Source organism: Branchiostoma lanceolatum, chromosome 14 (genome assembly GCF_035083965.1).
Source record: "Branchiostoma lanceolatum isolate klBraLanc5 chromosome 14, klBraLanc5.hap2, whole genome shotgun sequence".
In the NCBI taxonomy this organism is placed as follows: domain Eukaryota; kingdom Metazoa; phylum Chordata; class Leptocardii; order Amphioxiformes; family Branchiostomatidae; genus Branchiostoma; species Branchiostoma lanceolatum.
Window position 1 is genome coordinate 12,578,383 of NC_089735.1, and position 23,684 is coordinate 12,602,066.

General features: G+C 37.5%; 1 protein-coding gene across 24 annotated transcripts in view; it reads right to left on the minus strand.

The window, feature by feature from the left end:
• LOC136449129 (calcium-activated potassium channel subunit alpha-1-like) overlaps nucleotides 1-23,684 on the minus strand; it is a 108,463-nt gene that overhangs the window by 29,053 nt on the left and 55,726 nt on the right. For 13 of the 24 annotated variants that reach the window (XM_066448970.1, XM_066448967.1, XM_066448966.1 and 10 more), the window contains exons 2-13: nucleotides 22,573-22,634; nucleotides 20,544-20,612; nucleotides 19,074-19,167; nucleotides 17,975-18,086; nucleotides 17,036-17,111; nucleotides 15,859-15,934; nucleotides 11,452-11,622; nucleotides 8,264-8,355; nucleotides 6,674-6,784; nucleotides 4,757-4,862; nucleotides 2,567-2,649; nucleotides 1,773-1,842 (exon numbers count right to left, since the gene is read on the minus strand). In XM_066448970.1, coding sequence (XP_066305067.1) covers nucleotides 1,773-1,842; nucleotides 2,567-2,649; nucleotides 4,757-4,862; nucleotides 6,674-6,784; nucleotides 8,264-8,355; nucleotides 11,452-11,622; nucleotides 15,859-15,934; nucleotides 17,036-17,111; nucleotides 17,975-18,086; nucleotides 19,074-19,167; nucleotides 20,544-20,612; nucleotides 22,573-22,634 — 1,122 coding nt within the window. Of the gene's footprint in view, nucleotides 1-1,772; nucleotides 1,843-2,566; nucleotides 2,650-4,756; nucleotides 4,863-6,448; nucleotides 6,560-6,673; nucleotides 6,785-8,263; nucleotides 8,356-11,451; nucleotides 11,623-11,689; nucleotides 11,861-14,933; nucleotides 15,010-15,858; nucleotides 15,935-17,035; nucleotides 17,112-17,974; nucleotides 18,087-19,073; nucleotides 19,168-20,543; nucleotides 20,613-22,572; nucleotides 22,635-23,684 lie in introns of all 24 variants that reach the window. The other 11 variants (XM_066448974.1, XM_066448982.1, XM_066448975.1 and 8 more) reach the window with 6 other exon arrangements.

Below are 23,684 nucleotides of genomic sequence, written 5' to 3' on the forward strand. Positions count from 1 at the left end.
TCTTAATTTGTTTCTGTCGTTACTGAAGCATTCGTTACCTTGGTTAGCAATTCTTCTTTGCAACTGGAAGGATCAGAATTCAAATTTTGGCCTGTGGTTGCATACCTAACTCACATTTTACTGCAAATCTTTGTATATAATTTTTACTGTGTGTGTGTGTGTGCATGTGTGTGTGCGTGTGCATGTCGCAGCATGTGTGTGTGTGCATGTCACAGCATGTGTGGATGTGTGTGTGTGCATGTTGCAGCATGTGTGTGTGTGTGTGCATGTGTGTGTGAATGTTGCAGCATGTGTGTGTGTGCATGTGTGTGTGTGTATGTACATGTCTGTTTCCATAACTCCCACTTTAACCAATGTAACATTGCCATACATACTGAGTGCTGTTATTTTTGTCTATGAGACTGGAAGGGTTGCAAAGCAGTATGGGCAAGTTGCTATATCAGATTGCCTTTTCTGAGTACCAAAACCTATTCCATAAAGCACTTATCTATTTGAGCTGTGAAAAGTCTCAGTGTCAGCATTTTCCTTCTATCTCCATGCCTGCCATGCCAACAATCACGTCAAACTGGCTATAGCCCATCCAATATACAAATTAAATCAAGGGCAGACTTTCTACCATATTCTGCTTCATCAGACCGTTTCAACAGTTCTACCACGCTCACACCCAATCCCAGCACAACAATATCCTGAAGTGATGAATGCGAGTGTGTGCTCTCACGCCGCTGTGTCCCAAGAAAGGGCATGGGCACCTCCTTCCCCAGGGAGTCGTGAGACTGGTCCCACCAACGCCTCACATCAATCACTGCCGCCACAAACTGACCCAAGGTGCGAACCTGCACGCGCTACAACCCCCAAGGCGAGGCTACAACACCATGAAATTGGATGGATCGTCCTTTAGACTGGACTTGAGGTGTTAAGCTTTTTTGATGCAAATACTTGATGTGGCAAGCCCACTTGTTGATAGTTCAAACTAGTGGGAATATTGAGTCCTGTAGTTCAAGGACGGGATCAGCATTGAATAGCAAATTATGTGATTTACAACTTCCCCATCAATGACCTTTTATCAGTACCCCACAGAAAAGTAACACGTTCTGAAAGGCAATGGAACTCTGATTGGGTAGCAGGTCTATCTAGTGTGCTTTAAAGTAATTCAACACAATTCAAAATCTAAGGCAAGCAGATTCAGTGAGACTGTTTAGGTTAATGTATTATCTTCATCTTCTTCAGCATTTGTGCCTTACTTCTTGTGCATTTCTGTGCTGTAAGAATTTTGTTGCACTTAAGGTCTCATCCATGAGTTTTTTCGCCCCATAGGCTTACATGTTATATAACGTGTTTTACATGGGCGCGTTCGTAATGAAGCTATAGGAAATGTACCAATGTCATTCATTCTCTGTTGAGCACATTTACCCTAAATCATGCAAAACAATTGCCAACAGTTTCACTACATGAAATCTCTTTTTATAGCAATTACAAACTGCACTTAGCTACACCCCCAAAAAAGGCACTTTCTAGCTGAAAACGCACGGCCGCATCACCAACAATGGCGGGCTATGGACATCCGACCTCGCGCGCGGCTGACAAACTTTACCTGCTAATTTCTTCAGTTACAAACAAGCTTTCATCAGTTTGACGCTTGAGATCAGTTTGGCTAGCTAAAAGGACATTTCTCACCGTTCATGCAGCCATTCATTTTTTGGGGTACGGATTCTTTGGGAGTCTACACGCGGAGAAACACAGGATTGAGACCTTAAAAAACAAAATATACCGACCTTGTTGTGATACTGCATCATTTGGATGATCAGCCTGACATGGGAGCAATAGTTCTTGATAGAAATCACCCTGGAAGAAAATGGGGAACACACAGCATTCAAGATGCAGCCAAAATCTTATCAAGATGTGAAACATTATGTAACATTACATCACATTACAGAGGTGAGGATCAAAGAACCTAGAAGAATCTGAATCATATACTGTAAATGCATTTAAGTTTGCATGGTTTTATTTCACGCTAAGGCGAAAATTGAGTGTTCGCGGGGGTTTTAAGTTTGCGGCAGCACTGTAGACACATACTGCTACAGTATTGGATATAAATGTTCGCGGTGGTTTTAAGTTTGCCGTGAAAAGGTCGCGGCAAAAACCGCAAACATAAAACCACCACGAACATTTCTGCATTTACTGTATATGGTGATCTGGCTGTTCAGCAATTATCTGCTGGAGGGTACTTTTTACACATGAAGGAAAACTAAGCTGCTTTGGAAACTAACTAAAATGAAGCAATCACACTGCTTTGACAAAGGAATCAAATTCATTTTTACACAGCCAAACTTTCCTGCCTATGTCAGTAGGCCTTCTGCTACCTTCTTCAGAGCAATAATGATGATGATGATAATCAGTCATTACTGCCCTGAGGAAGGTGTAATAATCATCATTGATTTGATGAAAACCATGTACAGACTAGACAGTTTGTTAAAGTATTGTGCTGTAAACTTGCTGTTGAGTAAAGTATGAAACAATGATCCCATACCATCACTAAGCTAAGGAAGAGGAGAAGGACCTCCCTTACCTCATGATGTTGGCAGCATCCTCAGCATCAGGGTTGTTGCAGTATTTGTTAGCAATGATCAAGCAAGCATCTGAATCTTCTATCTACAAGAGCAAACAATAAGCAGCAGCGTAAGTTTAAAGGCAACCTAAGAATTATCTGGGCTGATTTTTGGGTGGTACCAATAAATAAAATACTCATTTTGCGGCTTGTTTCTGTGCTCTTTTTAAACGCCCAAAGTCTGAAATAATGACGCAAATGTGCTAATACGGGGAAGTAAATGTCAACTTCAATTTCACCAAACAGAATTGCTTTACCAAGAATATTTCAAGTTCAACCCCCTGAAGTCGCTTAGGGCACCTTTAAGAATACAAATCAAAATTCAAGAACGATGATTCTTCTATATCTGCAGGGGCTCTTAACAGCAATAGTTGTTTGCTTTCAGAATAATTTGTGCAACGTAACATCTGGCATCCTTGCTATAGTGTAAGAAGGGTTAAAACTCTACTTCTGGAATGCCCCTAACCCAACCAAGTTGTCCAAAATGTAGCTGACATTTCATGCTATGACAACAGGACAATCATATTAATCAACAAGACAATTTACCAAATTATTCTACAAATGATTGGAAAGTAGCCAATAAGAAAGAACATATCAAAATTGCATCGCCAAATGTCTGATAAGAACCTAAAGGTGAATCCAACATCTTGTTGATGTACACTTTTCTCGGAAAGCTCAAAGTTGGGGAGGATCCTCATCTTAAAAGCACCCAGAGCATTTTATGAGGCTTGAAAACTGGAAATATTCTAGCTGTTGTAATCTAAATGAAACTGACATTTAATGCCACTGTTTACTACATTTGCGTGCAGATTTCTTATCAAAAGTGCTCATAAGCCGCACAAAAATAAGCTACATGGTGATCTTTTAGTTTCATGCACCTAATGTAAAAAGACCGATACCATAGCCAGCCCACCTCCGTCAAAACGTAGAAATGCAAAATTAAAATATAAAAATCCAAAATTTGACGAACATGCAGTCACTCTCTCATCGGTCGAACCGCTAATTGTGATGGACAGTCAGGATCAGTCTATTAGGGCTTGGATTTTCTATCAGTTCTCACCACACAACGACATCGTATCTTTGCTCCTCTAATGTCGATATGTAAAGGTATAATATATAATAGTGTTATTGAAACTTACTATGTGTAGGAATGACTAGAAATTGGAGTTTTTATTCAAGTTTCAAGCCTCATAAAATGTTCTGGATGCCTTTGAACTGCTCTCTACAGTGAAACTGTGGCACATATGTGTAATTACTGATGATCCCCATCTTTACTTTCTAAGCTGCCTACAATTACACAATCCCCAAGTCTACCTGGCTGGCACAAGCTCAGGTGTAACAATAAGCCTGGGATTATAAGACACCATTTAAGTTCACACCAATATGTTTCCTTGTCTCTCAAATTGTTTTTTGTATTCAAAGACATGTAGTAGCAAAGTTTGGTTGGAATTTAAAGGCATCCAGAGCATTTTATGAGGTTTGAAACTTGAAAAAAAAATCACATTCCTACACATAGTAAGTTTCAATAACTCTATACCATTACATATCGACATTAAAGGAGCAAAGATACAATGTCGTTGTGTGGTGAGAACTGATAGGAAATCCAAGCCCTAATAGACTGATCCTGACTGTCCATCACAATTAGCGGTTCGACCAATGAGCGAGTGACTGCATGTCCGTCAAATATTTGCATTTTTATGTTTTAATTTTGCATTTCTATGCTTTGACGGAGGTGGGCGGGGCTATGGTATCGGTCTATTTACCCTAGGCGCGTGAAACTAAAAGATCACCATGTAGCTTATTTTTGTGCCGCTTTTGAGCACTTTTGAAATCCGCACGCAAATGAGGTAAACAGTGGCATTAAATGTCAATTTCATAAAGATTTCAGCAACTAGAATATTTCCAGTTTTCAAGCCTCATGAAATGCTCTGGGTGCCTTTATTTAGCCATTGAAAAGACCGCACACTACAATCTAACTAAACAAACATAGGTACAGCATAGACACAGCCAAAAGAAAATAAGTGGATTCTAATTTGTCAATTTAGAAACTGTTTCAAGATTCAGGGTTTACAATTTCTACAGTATGAGAATTAAGAGTACAATTTTCTTCACATGCATTCCCTTCGCAAGGAGTATGCAAGCTGTACACACCTTTACTCTAGCTAAGTCTCCAGCATTCAAGACGGAGCCTTCAAAGAACTCCACCTGTGTGAAATGTCTCTTGAGAAGTGCCTCCAACTGAAGATTTGGAGGTAAACTGAAAAGTGGGCAACAAATGATTATAATAAAATCCTTGCATATCAGTGGTCCAATATACATCTGTACATATGCATGGCACTAGCTTCCAGAAGGCAAAAATTATGTTTTTGAATTTCATAAGTTAGAATGTCATAACTTACCATATAAATTTATTTTTCAAATTCAAAACAATATCACTTAGCAGATAACTTGCACCAAATACAAAAGGATGCATGCTAAAGCTTGATGCAACTATTTGCAATTTAAGAAAAAAAACTACATTTAATCTTTAAGAAACAGTCTTAAATGTATTAAAAAAGTAACTTTACTATATATTAGGTTTAATGAATATGAATATCACAGATATGAACAAAATGTTGGAAAAGGAAAACAAAATTCTACAGGCAAATGCGAAATATTAGCAAAAGCAGCAAAGCAAAGAGAACATATAGGAGGAAGGCAGCTTATGAATAAATTTGTGGCAGGTTTTGATCAAGATGTACATAATACTATCAAGTGTTAAGAATAGGCACTGCCAGAGTGGACAGGTTTTAGGGCTATCTTCTGCCAGTGTGAGCCACATGATTGTACACTCTTGAGTTTGTTAGTAGAACATGCTTGCATGCGGACATGCAAGATGGGGAAGGGGGGGGTCTGGTTAATGGTTTAGGAGGTGATTAAAAGGATGGGTATAGTGGTGGGTGATAGCTTCATTGCAGTGGAGCTTTTGGTCAGCAGCAAGTGCTGTGAAGCAGATATTGTATACATGTGCATGAACAAGGGAATCAGTACATCAAAGAAGTCATTTTTTCAGATTTTTACAAGCTCGTGGATCTATGCAAGGTTAGGAGTGTCAATCAGCTTTTAGGAAACAATGCCTTTGAGTTTATTTCAAAAGTTAAGACAACATACAGAGCGGAAGAAAGCAATTTTCTAATAGGGTTGGCAATGAGGATCAGTAAGTCTGAACAGGATGGGGTTATGACCTAGTTAAAAGAATGGGGACAGAGATTTTCATGTCCACATCAAGTTTTATGTGTTGAGACAGGTAACACAGAATTTGTGAAGATGCAGCTATTTAAGATGTCACAGAAGAAAAGTAAAGTACATTTTCAAGGAAATGGGAATTCTGCTGGTACAATGTAGATACTATTGATGGTGGAAGGTGGGGTGGATTCTTTCTTGCACATGGATCTCAGGGGTCTATACAACACTGGACAGGACAATGCTCACACTACCACTGGATGGAAGAGAAGTTAGCATGATGTAGGGAGGGATGGATGGATGGATGGATGGAGAGCGGATGGAATTTCAACAGGTGTTATGTTATCTGAGTAATCCTTGATGTGTACTTTTTAGGGATAAAAAAGAATGTGTTTTTTTGGAAACTAGTATATACGTCTTCTCTCAAACGGTATCAGATTAAATGGGGCATTTGTTTTATGTCCTGTTGGCTGCTCTTTGTAGAGGTCATCCTCAAGTCTTACTCAGAAAACGTTGGGTTCCTGTTGAATGAAGGAAAGGGTAGGACCGGTGGAGGACAGTGGATTGGAGGGAAGGATCAACCACGTCACAGCACCAAGAGACAGAACCAGCAAAACTTACGGATGCAGAAACACAATTTGCACATTGACATCATCCCTGTCCTTGTGCAAGAAGTCCTTGAGGAAATTAGAGGCACTGTCGAACGTGATGTGGCCGCACACTATAATGTGTCTGACAGAAATAACAGAGAGACAAATACAGAGAATCATAGCCCACAGAGAAGGAGGTAACCAGCACACATAAGCCGAGGAGAGAGACACCTTGACACGCGACTGCTGAACTTACGGGTGAAGAAAGATAATTTCCACATTTACGTCATCCCTGTCTTTGTGCAAGAAGTCCTTGAGGAAGTTCGACACACTCTCGTAAGTGATGTGCCCACACACCACAACATGTCTGATAAATTAAGACATAATGAAGAAATTAATCAGTAAATCATAAAATATTCAATATCTATGGTAGTCTATGAAATGATATTTAATTTTATACAGAAATTATACAAAGACATAAAAAAAGTATTTGCCATTACTGGCTAAATCAAGCCTTAGTACATAAATCCAGCAATGTTTCTGAGAATATAGATAGTACAAATAACATAGTCACAATGTTACAACCACAAAACAAGCAAGGATAGCCAGAAAAGTAGGATCTTGTAATACAAGAGCTTTTTTGCATGACCTTCTTAACAAAAAAGTAGGCTGTATCCCATAACATGTGCAAATGTGTCAGGAGAAATAGTCAACATGTCATCTGTTGAAGACATCACATGAAAACATCCTGTAAATATTTCTATGGTGCTGTTGAAAATAACACTTGAAAGGTCTATAATCATTTAGATACAAAATTTTGTTTGTACACTTGAGTGTTTGGAATTTTAGTGAATACTTTAGGCAGTACAACCATACCCAGAAAAGCATTCAAATGAGAGGATTGAGTACTACTTGTACTATATCTGAGCCTCCTTCACAAACTCTGAAGAATGCTACAAGATGTACCATGACCTTAAACCTATGTCGGAGATGTTCTATTATAAATTACAACTTTCTTTCCTCCTATACTTCCCACTGATATTGAAAAATACATTCTATATTCAGTTGCTTTTAGTTCCCATTAAAAACAACACTTCTCCATATACAAATGTAATGGTTGTCCCATCTTTTTCTCGACCTCCATTATGTTCTTTTTCTCGACTTTCATCTTGTATTTTTCTTCACTTTCATTATGTGTTTTTCTTGACTTTCACTATGTCTTTTTCTCACCCTCCAACCTAAACAGCAAAACCTGCTTCTCTTAGTGTTTGGATCATTTTGTCATAAGATGGCAAAAAACACACACACTGAATTTCTAGATTTTCCTCCTTCAGGAAAATATAAACTGTAGCTGTTGGCAGATTAAAACACACACTTTAGGAATTCCACTTTTCTTCGTTTTGTTTCTTGCTACTTTCTCAATGGCAGCAGCCCTTTGGAAACGAATTAATTTTACAAGAGGCTTCCAATACTGAGAAAATAGTAAGAGACAAAATGGGAAAAGTAGCATTCCCCAACATACAAAACATATTACGTGTAAATGATTAATTTTTCTTGTTGTTAGAAAAGTTAAATATATCATATATGACCATACGGCATTGATGGTTCATTTCTGTTGCAGCTTGACTAATCTATGCTCAATAAAGATTTAAGATGAAATCTTATTTTCCTTGATTCTCCAATTTGGAAAGCTTTCTTTTTGTAAGTATGAGCTAATCTGGGTTGGTTCTGCCACAACAGAAAAGGAAGTTAGTAGCTATAATCTGCACAGACAAGACATACGTTGCTGGCCGAGTGGCCTGAAATACTTCACTACAAACAGTAAAGGAGTCACAACAGAACTTACTTTCTGCCACTAATAGCACTGTACGAGCCTCCATATTTCTTGCGGCTGCCTATAAGCTCTATGATTTCAGGCACACAGCTAGCAAACATAGCCTAGAGGACAGGGGAAAATCACAACAAAATACATAACAACAAAACAAACAGGATATTATGCTTTCATATTATAAGTGGTGGCTTAACGCACAGGTGCGGATGACCTATGCTGGTTAAACCACCGTTCTAGGGAGCATGCAGTTTTGTGTGTAATATAGAAAAGCATGAAACAAATATGTTAACCTGAATGTTTTAAGACTAAAAGAGGTGTTAAGACATGTAAAGTTTGTGAAGAACATCATCAAAAGAAGATTACAAGAAGTCAACATTTTCCATCAAAAAGAAACTGTCTACTTTTCATGTAACAACTATTTTGTCTGTGAGCTTTCCAAAATATCTTGACATCTCAAAGGGAAATTTAATATACACAAAATTTTCACTAAGTTACCGGATTGAGAGAAGAGCTTCATTGCCAAATTCCAAGATGAAACAAAGGAAGGAGAACTTCCTGATTTGAAGCTTTTATGTGCCAAAGAGAAAAAACTGCACCAATACTGAGTTGTGGTACATATTCCTTGACATTCTTTTCTGGTGACTGCCATTGTTTAAGGCTGCAGATGAGCTCCAGTTGTCAATGAGTATGGAAATTCCTACATTTTCTTTTAGTTTTTGCCATTCTGCAAGCTTGACACTTATTCTGCATTCAATTTGGTGCTCAAAAAAAGTCACATTTCAATGAAGCAGTATGCTTGTTTTGATAAAACTGGTGTGTTGCTCATCTACACCAGTGAAGGTAGCCTCAATCAATCAGTTTCAACCTTCAGAAATTTTATCACGCAAAGGTTTTTCTTGAGATTGTGAAAAGAATCATTATGATATAATTTTTAGTAGCAGTTTTAAAACAAGATGAAAGAGAAGGCTCACAGAAAGACACAATAACCACCATGAAAAGTAGCAACACTTCTTAATGACAGAGTATTGTTCATTTTTTGTAATCTAATTTTGACAACACTCAAGCATCAACTCATGCAGGCAGAAAACATACAGACATGGGAAAAACATGATTTTATCAATGGAATTTCACTTTGAACTGGACGTTTTAAATATAAGCAGACACAGGATATCTTTTGGCCCCTCCAGTCCTCCCTAAAATACTATTATTCAAACTGCTTCTTATAGTTATAAAATACAATAGTTGACAACTACAAATATTTACAAATGTGACATAATTTGACATGTTGTGTATAGCTAACAATCGTATGTGTGCAAGTAATAATATGCATAGTATTTATGAAGCTTATGTCATACATTTGGGTAGATATGCAATTGAGGTTGATGAAAAGTGACCAGAAAATGGCTGGGATGGGATACAAAATTGTCAAACTTAATATGTGGTATGAATGAGAAACATAAAATTCAAATTAGGCCATGTTTAACATTTAATTTAACACTACTTACAATCTAAGCTAAAGAATTAGATTATAAAGTCTGCTAAATATAATGTCTAGGTCAACTGGTAATAACTCATTTGGTGAAAAAATTAGAATCTCTACATTTATGATAATGATAGTTTAGATGTGAAATGCCGAAAGTTTACTAACATTGAGTCAACTTGATTCACAAACCTACTGAAACGACGTACACACGTCTACAATTTCTTTTTTTAAATTTAGGTTGAACATATTTTTTTCTCATAATGTTGCTTTATTCTACAGATGACCACCACGTTCTCGTCACATTTCTACCAGTCATTTGTTCAGCATCTTGATTATAGAAATAAGATCTAAATGATTTTGATTAATCATCACAATAAAAAAATGTGTACTACAATTTACAGTATAGTGTTTGTATTTGAACCACATGATTGTCAGACATGAGAATTACTATTTGTTACCAGACGAATGCTGTTCATGTGTGACATATCCATTGATATATCTCTAGCTAAAATGTTACATGTTTTACACAGATCCATCAATTAAGAACTTATGCCTGCAAATTAAAAGATAGATAAGAATGTTATGAAAGTTTCTTGTGACTTCTATACTGCAGTTTGATATCAATAACATTAGGTAGTAGTAAAGACGCTATCAATATCACAGCATAGACCATTAGACCATCTTGTATGACTTGTCCTTTGCACTACAGTACAATGTTCTACAAATATATAATACAAACAATTTTAAAAGTTCATATACTGGGTATTAGATGAATGAGCTGTATGTATAAAAAAATAGTATCTGATATAAGGTGCTTTGATATGATTAAGTGCACATATTCTGTACATCTGATATTTTTCAAGATTTGTTTATCAGTTTCCAACTATGTAATACTATATGGTACATGAAACTGAAGAAAACTACATTTTTGTACATGACATTGTAAAATTGGTATGCTTTATCTTTTTGAGTCTTACTGAAAAAGGTTTATTTGCTAAACATTACAACATTGTTAGAAATATATACATAGCCATACAGTACAGATTCTGAAGAAATATTCACTCATACAAAAAGTGGAGGAAGAGAGAGAGAGAGAGTAGTGAAGTGAGGAGGGAGAAAGTGTGATTAAAGATGTGTCAGTTATTTTCAGAAAAAAGTCTTCAAGTTGGAAGATTGAATAGTTGGAGGAGATAAAATAACAGAAATAAAACTGTCAAATATACGCATTTACAACCATGCAGTTGAAGAAGTGTTTGTTGTAGTCTGTGCAAGTGATAAAATGTAGAGAAATAATGAATAAAGATTATCAGCAATCCTTGAATCAACAAATCCAAGACAAAATATATAGAAGAAATGCAAAATTGCTCAAAATGATAGTCATCTGTTTTACAACACAAATAAACTAAATCAATTGTACACAATCAAGACCTTTCTTTAAAAACATCAAGACAACAACTTTAGAAAGAACAATCAACCATATTTTTCACAAAATTCAATATGATCATGAATTTGGCATGATAATTGCCAACAAACGATTATGGAGACAAAGATGGTGAGAACAGTCATGAAAAATTACATCAAATCAACTGCAGATCAAACAGCGTTTTCAAACACTCAAAAACTTTAGAGACAGTTAATGATGATGGAGGACAGTTGTTTGCAGAGATGGCTGGGAACAGGCGATCGAGGCGGGTGGTTTGAAGGGCAACGGTCCACTTACCAAGCCTCCTAGGATAAACACTACCATAAACGCCCTTCCCAGTGACGTCGTAGCAAAGATGTCTCCGTAGCCTACAGTGGACATGGTGACCATCATGAGGTACAGGCACTCCCAGTACGACATGGGATGCTTGTTCTGAAAATCCAGCCATGGATCCCCCGAGTTCTCAACCTGGGAGCGTTACAAATACACCATGCAGACGGAAGGTTAGTAGACGGACAAACACAGGCAAACTTACCAACCCTCCTAGAATAAACAGAACCATAAATGCCCTCCCCACTGACGTTGTAGCGGTGATGTCGCCGTACCCTACTGTAGACATGGTGACCATCAGAAGGTACATACACTCCATGAATGTTAAAGGGTGCTTGTTTTTGAAGTCCAGCCATGGATCTCCTGAGTTCTCCACCTGATATTGCACATTACAGCATTAGACACATGGTACATGCTTTGAAAAACAGTCCGTTCTCCCCTTTTAAGCATGCTGAAAAATCCAATAAAATGAAATTTTCCTTTCTAGAAAGAAAAATCATACTATCATCATTTTCCTCATTTAGAAAGAGGGGAGAACATCAAAATTCTTTTAAAAGTTTTTGAATGAAGGTAAAAAAAAGCTATGAAAACAACAAGTGTGGCAAACCTATGATGGGTCCAAGTCCAGCGGGTGATCAGTAGCCAATGTAGGCAAAGTTATGAGCTCACAACAAAAAGCAATGCTCAACATAATAATAACATTTCAAGCCAAGCACTTAACGGGAAAATTATTCAGAACATCTCATGCAAAAGGCATGCAATGCAAGAGACAATTACCATGAAATTGTTGTAACAAAATATACGGCTTGAAATATTATCTTGACATTACCTGGCTCAAAAATGCAACTTTCAAACAAATTTAAATAAACAGACACATGTACATGTAAGTGCATTCTTCATGCATATCAGGCAATATATGGCGGTGTTGTGTGTTGTTTCGCTGTGTTTGAATGTCAAGATTATAGTGAGTGTTGATCCTTGTTATACAAACCTTACGTGATTAATCATCTTTATCAACATTGAATAAACGATCAGTATCTGGTCCCCAGAAAAGGCGAATCATGGAAAGACAGTCATACAATTTGCTAACTGTGCCTTCATGATTCATAATCATATCAGATTGTTAAAAGACATGAAAGTGTTATATATTAGACATTGAAAATTGGCCCAGGGCAAATTTCCCAGGTATCCACAAACCAGTATTCTGTAAATTGGTCATGTTTTTATATACAACAAAACACTCCTGAACTGTATATCTGAAACTAACATCATTGCATATCTTAATTTCTTTACCTTGGATAACAGCTAACATTTTTATCATATAAACTGCACTTGGGTTTATATGTTGCTGTATCATTTTAATAGCCCAACCCAATATTAGCTCTTTGACATATAGGTCAACATCAAGATTAAAAGTTATGGTATATCAGAATGGAAGGTACTCCCTTAGATTGATCCTTATTGTCATGAGATAACTGTTTTCTGGATGAATGTGGCCTACAGCCCCCATGGTTAGGTTTAGCACCTCCGAGTGAGTTAAGGAGAGCACCAAACCTAACCTTTAGGCTATGGTACCCCTGGATGACCCACAAATAATTTTTATACACCGTCGGTAGTACATGTATAATTTTATTATGCACTGCTTTGATCCGTGATCAAAGTTGCAAACAGGGTTTTGAGGAAAAAATTGAAATGCTCATCATCATCCTATAAATGTAATCCCTGTTGCAGTGTGTAGAAAGGTCCAAAGTTGGGCATTTTTCATCACAATGAAAATGTGTTTTGTGAGCATCAATAATGCCTTATCCAAGTGCACTACCAGCACAGTTTCAACATCCTATTACAATTCAATGTGCATGAGCAAAGCAATTCAGCATTTTCAAAGCACCAAAGAAATGGAAAACCTTTGCTGAAAGAGCCCTAAGGTTAGATTTGGTCTTTTGTAGGAAAGATCTGAAATAGGGCCATACATGAATCGGAATGAAGCAACAGGAAAATACTGCAGTCTGCGGCTTTCTGTCAGATATAGTTTGATCTCGTTGAATGACGTCAGTGGACGCATCAACACAAATTGGCTTCGACCTCTCTGACCCAGAAAACAACGGTTGAAGTGTATTTTTCAATCTTGGGGTCATTCAGGGCAACAAATTTGACATTCTTGTCACATGAATCTGTACATTTCACAGAAAGAATGAAAGAATAAAACCCAGGAAATATAAATGACTGAAAGACTTCAATTACAGCACTTCATGAGCAAGGAGAACCAAGGGAGAAAATAATAAAGTACAAAGCCAACAGAAAGCAAGACTGGATGAATTGAGGATGCTACTAGTAGGGGAAACTGCACAAATTAGGCATCTACTTGCTTCTAGAAACTGTGTTAGCCTATGGTTAGCCTTGGCTAAAAATGTTAGAAAGATTTCTAAGGGCATGCTATAATTATCATAAAATACCTTGTACATGACATCACCTCAGTTCTTTTTTTGGAGATGAGGAGGATAAGATGGAAAAAATGCCTTCTCTTGCTGCATAGACATTTTATGTCTTTCTATGAAACTGGCTCTTTCATCAACAAAGTGCAGTTGGAAATGTGGTCGTTTTTCTCTTAGGCTCTTGTGAAAGGTGGTAGGTTTAGACTAATCATTTTCAGTAGTTTTCCAGTTACCTTCAACGATGGCCCATCGTTTTTGAATCAGATACCATATTCGGTATTGGAATACAACAGTTACTGCCCAGAAAACTGAGGTCATGGCATCACATCGTGACTTATGTTACACTACATGTAAATCTGTTACTCTGTTTAGAGTAGTTAGAAAAAGTTTCTCGTGGAAGATGCATGCACTGTCTAGTAAACCTACAGCCGAGCATGCACAAGGCAAAAAGCCATAGAACTGAGAATTCTCGCAAGAGAACGTTCAAAACAGAAGAACCTCTAGTAAGATTGTTATTATAGCAGAATAGAATTTGAAGGACAAGAACAGAAAAGCCACTTATACTGAGACGGTTACTATTTGACTGAACTGGTTCAAGCGATCACTTCTCGATTTGTTCTTTAACCTGTATGAAAAGGGACTTTAACTTTCACACAATAAGTTACTAAATGTAGAACTTGAAAAGTTGGTTCACGTCATGTCAAAATTACAATTTTCTACACATGACTATAAAGGAAATACTACAGTATTTTTTTTGCTGTCAGAGATCAGACAGATACTTGGAGACATTTCATCTATATTAGGCTATTCTAATTCTAACGAATCTGTTAGATACTATCAACAGCATGAAACAGCTAAAGGGTGGGATTAGCAGTCACCCTGAGCACTACGGTACTTTCAGCTAGGCGAGGACAAGATGAAGTTAAAAGAGGGCGGAGTATTTGACAAGTGCATCCTTAGGTCATCCATTCTTGCTGCTCAGCCGCTTGGCACGGAAGGGCACAGAGATGGACTCACCAAATGGATAAACCCAGCGGCTGTTAGCCATGTGCTAAAGAAAGTGGAGAGGAGAGTCACCAGCTTGATGGAGTTGCTGCGGGCAGGAGAGACGACAGCGGCAAGTGTGAGGGGCTAAACTCAAAACAGTTCTGTCATGAACCGCACCAAACACCTGCAGGCATTCCACACGCTGTTGGTAGGTGGCAGAACTACTTTTTTTGATAGTGTCATCCCCGTTAATGCATTTCCCTCAATTTGGTTATCTATCGTTAAGAGAAATAGAGTTCAGAAGCCCAACAGGAAATGTGCCATTATGTCTGCAGGATCGGTGTGGCTTCTACCCATTGTGTACTGTGTTGCGGCTTGGCAAGAACTTACACACTTTCATTAGAAGGATGCCCAGTCATAATAGAACCCTCTCCCTTTTTTGGCGACACCTCAGAGGCGAGACATTTTTACAATCATATTAGGATTGATCTGAAAATATTCTAAAAATTGCACGAACGCATTCCCTAAGGAATTGGTACCCTTTTCCCGTGGGAGGTTTGGTAATATAATTTGCTTGCCGAACTTAAATTCTTTTTTTGCATTTTCCAGTGGGCAAGTGAAAGAAAAGAAAGAGACACACCAGCCCTGTCTGTGGTGCTGAACTCTTGATTGTTCTTATTTGTAACTTCACTCCTTGACAAAAAGGCTGGGTTTGTATTTTTTGCATCCCGTGGGAGGTTTGGTGTAAAGAGTCTAGATTATGGCTACGGTTACAGAAAGTTAGAAAATTAAACCCTAACACTTGTGACAGGTGCTCTAACTACAGGACATTAGGTGTGGTTTCCATTAAGAGCGTGCCGCCTTGCGAGGAGAGTGTGTGAGCTCTTGCCTCAGCCTGTGTGTGATTTCTAACCCTTGTGTGCAGTGGAGGGGCGGTGTGCTGAGTAAGACCTACCAGGTGGATGAACCCTGCGCCAGTCATCCATACACTGAAGAATATGGATATCAGGTTTACCAGCTTGATTGAATTGCTACATGTGTGGGAAGGCAATGGCATGAGAGGATTAGTACTCTGGGACCTGGGGAATGATGAAGTTTACCAAAGAAAAGTATGTTAGACTAAGTGCCACAAGTCATGAATTGCCAAAACTACACATTGCTTAAATACTTCTTCAAACTGAGAAATCTGCTACCAAAATGCACGTTGAAAGCATTTCCTGCAAATGGTATAAAGTGCATCGTGATTTTAATAATCTGTGAATAAGTCTTGATATACATGTACTATGATTTATCTAGTTCTTCAATGTAGATAGATGTGAAAAAGAAAATGAAATGCTCAGAATTTGTCCATATGATATATAGTATGCACCATAATTTCAGTTTTAACTTTCTAGAAACTGATAAGGATGTGGTGCCAGGTGGTAGCTATGGAGCCCAAAATATTAAAAAAAGCCTTTTGCTTTGAAAAATAGTTATACAAATAACTAAATATGGACCAAAGGGTCCATAAAAATTGATGTAAGAATATTTTTCCTGCGGTGCATTGATATAGATGACTGTGGTATATGGTTTTGGGAAGGAGGTATGAAATGACATGTAATTCAAATTTTCTACAAATGATACATATTATACATGTATTTGTCTGAGTAAGGCATACACTGTTCATATACTCAACAGCTGTTAAGAACATATGTTCAAAGATTTTGTGACAACTTTTTAAAATACTGTCACTGCAAGTATATGTTGTGTGGCAAGAAGGTCCCATAATGTGTGTCAGCCAGACACTTACAATGAAATATACATGTAACTTGCATTTCTATGATAATAGCATAAAAATAGACTAAACTAAAATTGGACCAGGAAGGAGGGATATTAGATTAGAAATGCTCAACTTTTTCTAATTTTCATAATGTATTTTTTCCAAGACAACTCTATTGTGCACATTAATTTTTTTCCAGTTTCATTTTGACAGCATTTACCATGATCATGGTCCTTCCTGGTACCTCTGGAGTCTCTTCAGACTTCATACGAACAAACAAAACTTATATATAGAATATCAAATAGAAAATATATGTAGAATATCAACAGTTCTGTCAACACGGATATCGATATAATGTGCCAAAAACTTTTACCTTGTCTTTAGAACATTGAGAAACTGCAGAATCTCTGAAAACTGGATGAGACGGAGAGCTCTCAGGAATCGCAGACCTGTACGGCAAACACAAATAAGAACAGAGGTGTTGTTTTGTTTTGGATTGTTTGCATTGCATACCGGTAAACCGCATCAAGGCGTAACACACCAGGTTTGTATTGAAGAGTACAAGCTGCATATCCGGACAGATTTATTTGATCCACACCCACCGGGAAGGACCCCTACTCTTTTGATAAGTGTGTTGGATTCTTTAATGTGCTTGAGATGTGGCTCTCCTCATACACGGAACCACCATTTAACGTGCTATCCGAGGGACGTCCTTAACCGAAGCTAGGTACTCATTTCCACCTGAGTAAAGTGGGGAAAGTTGTGTAAAGTGCCTTTCCCAAGGGCACAACGTCAATGGGACAAATCAGGGAACCCCAGATTCGAACCCGGTATCACTGGGTTCTGGGGCCAAACACCCTGTCACTACGCCACCGCGACGCCACTGTGTTGACCAAATTCATATTTCAAACCAATCATTCTTACTTTATTTTGCCATTAGGCCACATCAATTTGATTTGTTGTTTCTCGGATTTAAAAAACATGGAGACATAACTTAACTGGAAAATCAATAAAAACAAAGCCTGAGGACAAGGATTATGCCTTGTGGTACACTCAGTTTTATGGAGTGAATACTGTCATATTCAAGATTCCCTTCCTGCCCTTTGCTTTTATGATATTTGCTTGCTATTGGTGTGAACTTAGACCAAGCAAAATTCATAACTTTCTTAATATTAGGTTTTCTAATCCCACATACACAAAACCCCTACCAGATGAGAGTCATTCTACAAATAATTGTGATGTATGAAAAATCATTAGGACAGCATTACAAAAGCACTGTCACTGCTTTAAAGATTATGTTGCCAATACTCACCTAAGTAGCTTCTGTTCAAGTAAACTGATACAAAAACTGGTGGGACGGTGAAGAAGTCTACCAGGGAGTTCAGCTCCAGCCAGAACCATAGCTTGTCGTTGGCTGCTATGAACTACAAAATGCAAAACAAACAACAAAGTAAGCAAAAGAGGCCAGGTTCCTCCAATTCTGCCCTCTTCAATACAATAGATGGGAAGGTTTCATAAATGTAACTTTGACATTTTGTGCCATAAGGGTATTTTGAATTCAAAAATAGTTACTCAAGCAACTGGATAAAATTTTGAAACGGTCAGACGTTTCAGACAGCATCCGCTGTCTTTCGTCAGTGACTAAGGATATGACTGGGAAACCAAATTTATACCAAAACTCTGAATGGATATGTTAATGAGGTTAAGACAATTTAGAATGTCTTGATGTAGTCTTCACAAGAAGATTACTTCAAGACAAGTTCCCAGTCCTATCCTTAGTCACTGACGAAAGACAGCGGATGCTGTCTGAAATGTCTGACTGTTTCAAAATCTTATCCAGTTGCTTGAGTAACTATTTTTGGCGTACCTGGATGTCTAACCTTCATCAACACATCATACATGTATATTATGGTAAAATGTTATCACTTACAAGTGCTTCATTTATATAACATTTTCCTTACAGGGATATGTATTACTACTGTCAGAAACATATTATGGCATCTACATGTACCAAGTAGATACATGTTAAGTATAAAACTACATAATCTATATTTTTCTTTAACAGCCTTCTGGAAATGACTTCTTTAGAATCCAAATTGAAGTCTGTATCTGGAAGAGACTATTGGAGAGTGTACAGTACATGGATAGACCGCAGTGACAAGGGCTTCAAGGTTTTCAAGGCCATGTTAGTCATCGCTTTACTTTCTGCACAGTTGTATAGTAAGTCTTCAACTACTGGGATGAATTCTTTACAAACAAGAGTAGTGGACAGTCATTTACATGATTTTGTGACCCTATATCATTAGGTATTGTGGCTATGCTGTTCATCCGAGCATGCTATGGAATATCAGTTTTACTGTACATAGAATGTCTCTAGCACATTAGCTCACAGTTACAAATCTACCACTTACTCGTAGTCCAAAATACAGCAGGAAGATGATGTTGAAGCCAAAGTCAACTTGTAGCAATGTCTCCTGGCTGAACACTATGCACTTTTCTATTTGCCTGAAAGACAAGCAAGAACAGTTGTTGAAAATGGTGACAGTGATGGCACAATTATCATTTGGGTTCAACTGTGTTTACAGAAAAGGAGTAAAACTGTTGACATCACCCAGGTTTGAACTGCAAGGGTAGAGCTATCAACAGGTCCCTTTGGTTACTCTTTCTGTATCACTATACCTGGGGGTTAACCAATGACAGTAGCATTAACACCTACCTTGTGACAATAGTGTTGGTGAACATAGAGATTGTTTGACAAGTACAAACACATTTTTCTGTACATTTCTTATGACATACTATTTTTGACAATGGTTCAAAAATATACATCAACCAGCGTTAGGAAATTGTAAGGTTGCTTTTAAAATACTCATAGGAATGTTACATGGCTTGGAAAATTCATCATCATTAATATCATCTACATACATGCTGACATTTCTGTACTAAAATTCTACAGGTACATGTACATGTAAAGTTACAACTGTTAATAAGTGGTTTTTGATGTTTTGACCAAAAGGCCTCCTTAACTACAACAAGACATTTTCTGATGTATGTAATTCTTGACTATCTTGATGATGTATATCTTGAACAACAATCCAATGGATCCATGGAAGAATAAAGTCTCAGAAGATCTCTTTAGAAAGTTGAGGTATAGAGGGGTTTATAAGGAAAGGAGATTCAAGTGAATAACACCCTGCCAAGGTTTGGTCAAAGATTTCTAACTTACACTTTGTAAAAAAAAAATGCTAACTATGTATCAGAAGACACAAAAAATCAAGCTATCATAAGAACTGCACAACACTGCAACACTACAACAGCTTGTTTTGTTTAAATTTGTTGTGAACTGAAAATGAGAACGACGATGTAAAACTTCTGGATAGATAGGGATGATGGTAAAATCAACAAGGGAACTGGTTCAAACATGTCCAATCATGCAGTGGAAGTCACGATACGGTGCACATGGCCAACGTCAAAAAGAGCCAATAGGTATCAACGCAACAGGTTTGTTAAGACAGCAGTGGTCAGCAGACCAAAAATACCCTCCAGTAACTCAGCTTTTCATAACCAAGTATTCAAAAACATTTCCTAAAAGACAGAGTGAATGGATGTTTTAGAAGGTAAGGCTTTGGAGTTTGGCATATGAAAATGGGAAATATAATATAGCATAAGATGACAGACAGTAGAAACTTGTTTTGGGTTAGTTTTTTTAAAGCGTTTACAGTGGGAGGATGGACAAAGTGCTCTGAAATTTGGGTAATGGGAAAGTTGAGTGATGTAAGTAAAATATCATGCAACACAAAAATCCAATGTTAGTATGGCCGCTGTCCCAGAGGGCAGATTGGTCTGCTTGAGCACGTGCTGCCAAAACTCTTCTACTTACGTACAGATATCTCACCACCTGGCAAGAGCTATTTGATTGAGCATTCGCACACACTTTCACATCCGTAGTGTTCCTGGAGCCATAGTACACATGAGAGGAGGTTGGACAGGTTAGCCAGTGGAAGAATGATGGAAGGGGAAATTTTCAAAGTGCACAACATAAAAAGTAAGAGCAATGTAGAAGATGTCATGAAACATGCTGCTAAGAAAAAGCACTGGTTGGGTAAATAAGATGAGTATAAGATCCTGGATCCATGCAAGAAGTCTAGAAATTAAGACTTAATATTACCAAGCATGCTCCATTTTGTATAACACAAAATGAAACAACATAGTCAAATGTATCTCCATGCTAACTAATATACATGCCCCTCTTTCAAAAAATCATAAGATACTTTGCTAGGGATTACAACTGACAGAGAACCACCTTCATTGAAATTTCAATTAACTGAAATAGTAATGAAAATGTCAATCAATGAAATCTTTCAGTTTGAACTTAGAAAACTTAATCGGATTTGGTTAATAGGTAGAGAAAGGTTTCCATAATACAATGGGAAAAGTGTGGGAATATGTAATGAAAATATGTTAGTAACTTTTGATTAGTACATTCCATTTTTGTACTGAGGTTAATACATTTGTTTCACAGTAACTTTGGCTCCTTTTGGATTTATTAGCATGTTGAAAATGGCTTTATTTTACTTTTTTGCAAAAAAACAAACAAAGGAGTCCTAAAGGATAAAATCAAAAAACATTTTAGGGTAATTTTGGCAGTAACAAAGAGATTAAGGGGAGTATGACAAGAGAAAAATTGGGAGATCAGATATAATTTGCTTGCCAAACTTTAATTTATTTTTTGTGTCCATTTTCCAGTGGGCAAGTGAAAGAAAAGAAAGAAATACACCAGCCCTGTCCGTGGTGCTGAACTCTTGATTGTTCTTATTTGTAACTTCCAGTAACCTCACTCCTTGACAAAAAGGCTAGGGTTGTATTTTTTTGCAAATCCTCTATGTTTATGTCCAACATAACATGAAAGAATACTCACCAAAAATTAACAAATTATAATGTTCCAGGAAATAAGCCATATGGCAAAGAATCATAGCGATAATTTATGGCTAAAGATGGTGTACATGTAAGCAACCCTGATATCTCAAATAAATACTTTTGACATGAAGATGTACATGTAAAGAACAACTGTTTGAAAATTTGTTTCTTCAGCTAGCTGTCTTCTGACACATACAAATATATGATTTTTAATTCATAACCCCAAGTTTAGGAGAAAAAACAGTTGGCATTATAACCAGTCTTATTGCCAACGCAGCACATGATATAATAATACCATCGATGAAAGTCACTGCTCCTTTAAGTGACGATTTACAACATTAAAGGATATATAACATTCTACAGCTAATACAAAATAGGTTGAGATACTGAATCACCAGTTTCCCTGTAACAGTTACTATTAGTCCTTGATATCTTTAACATGGTAATTAAATGTTTTGTCTCCTTTCCTCTTCTACTGAATATTGAAAATTTTACACACCAAAATGCAGGAAAATATCCTAGGAAATTAAGAAAGGGCAACATCAAAGCAAAAGGTGCACTCTTTCTTTTGTAAATACATTTGAAGGCCTTCGTCACATTTAACAGTGGCAACAAAACTATTGAGTGCATTTTGTATTCCATCAATGTGGATGGAAAACATGAAATAGGATCGTAACAGAATGGAATACCAAATTTCCTTCTGATATAAATCTACTTTTCAAACTTCTCTTCAGTATTTTCTTTGGGAGGGGGGTACTACCTTTGTACAATCTACTTCAAAAATTCACATAAAAATTCCACATTCATATACATGTGACTTCTGCTTCATTTAGCAATACATGTACTCATTTGAACCAGTGAAACTCATTTTTCATTAGATACTCTTGAGGCTGATTGCCACTACTTTTCATTAGGTTGCATCAGTGCACATGGTTATGAGCTGATTGAAATGATACTATATACATGTATCCACGCAGAGACTAGAAATGGACTTACTCTGATGAGTTCAGTAGATACACCACCAGTGCTCCCAAGCTCAGCAAGAACACCAGCACCACCTGTTGGAAAAGAAGGACAGCGTTTATTCACTGTTAATTACTTTAGGCAGCAGGGAGATGGAATAATTCAAGTTAACAAATTCTTTTAATGTCTTGTATACAATGTAAGTCACCAATGGTAGATCCATTGAAGGGTTGCAGTATGGATATGGGGGTGAAGTCTTTGTTTTGAGGAACCATCACATTCTTTTCGATACTTTGATGGAGAAGTGGTCAGAGACTGGATAAATCTAACAGAAAAAATGTGTATGTAGGCTTTTAGCTAGGCATGCGCCTATGCGTCATTTGGACGCATGATACTAAAATAATAAGGAAATTGGACGCCCTCTTTTTCAGCTGCACGCACAGAGGACCCCCTGTTTCCCTGGAAATCACAGACACATGTGACTGTGTTACAGTGTCACTGATGCTTTTTTTAGTCCTACCAGACACTGGGACAGCATGAAAACTAATTGACATGCAAAGCTACCATGAAATTGTTAATCCATAGAGTCCATTGGGAGACAAAGAGGGAACAAGCAGTTTTTAGTGCTTAAAATTGTCTGCTAAAAGTAACTTTTGGACCCCTTATCTATAAATCCTAGCTAAAAGCCTGTGTGTATGCAGATAATTTTTCATCTCTTAGAGAAATAAGATATCACAGTGGTTGAAGCTCATTCACAACCGAATCTTGCTTGACCTACTGGTACATCATAACCGAGAACGCTGCAGAAACAACTCCTCAACTACATCGAGAATTTAATGCAAACCGATCAACATCCAATCATGCTTTCTGACGAACCAGGGCAATATCATTAACCGTCATGCTCTGGATCCCACCCCCAGTAATTCGATGGTCCAACCCTTCCTGACCAACTAGGTCAGCCTCAAATGGGTGATTGCATCTTCTACGCTACTGTTCCGTTCCATGTAACCAGTGCAGATGTGAAAGATTACTGTTGAAAACTGGGGCAATTATTCGCAGGTGTTCCACCTCATTGTGCATAATGATGACAACACAATCAGACATTAGAGATCTCCCATTGCTCAAATAAAAGTACATCGTTGTGC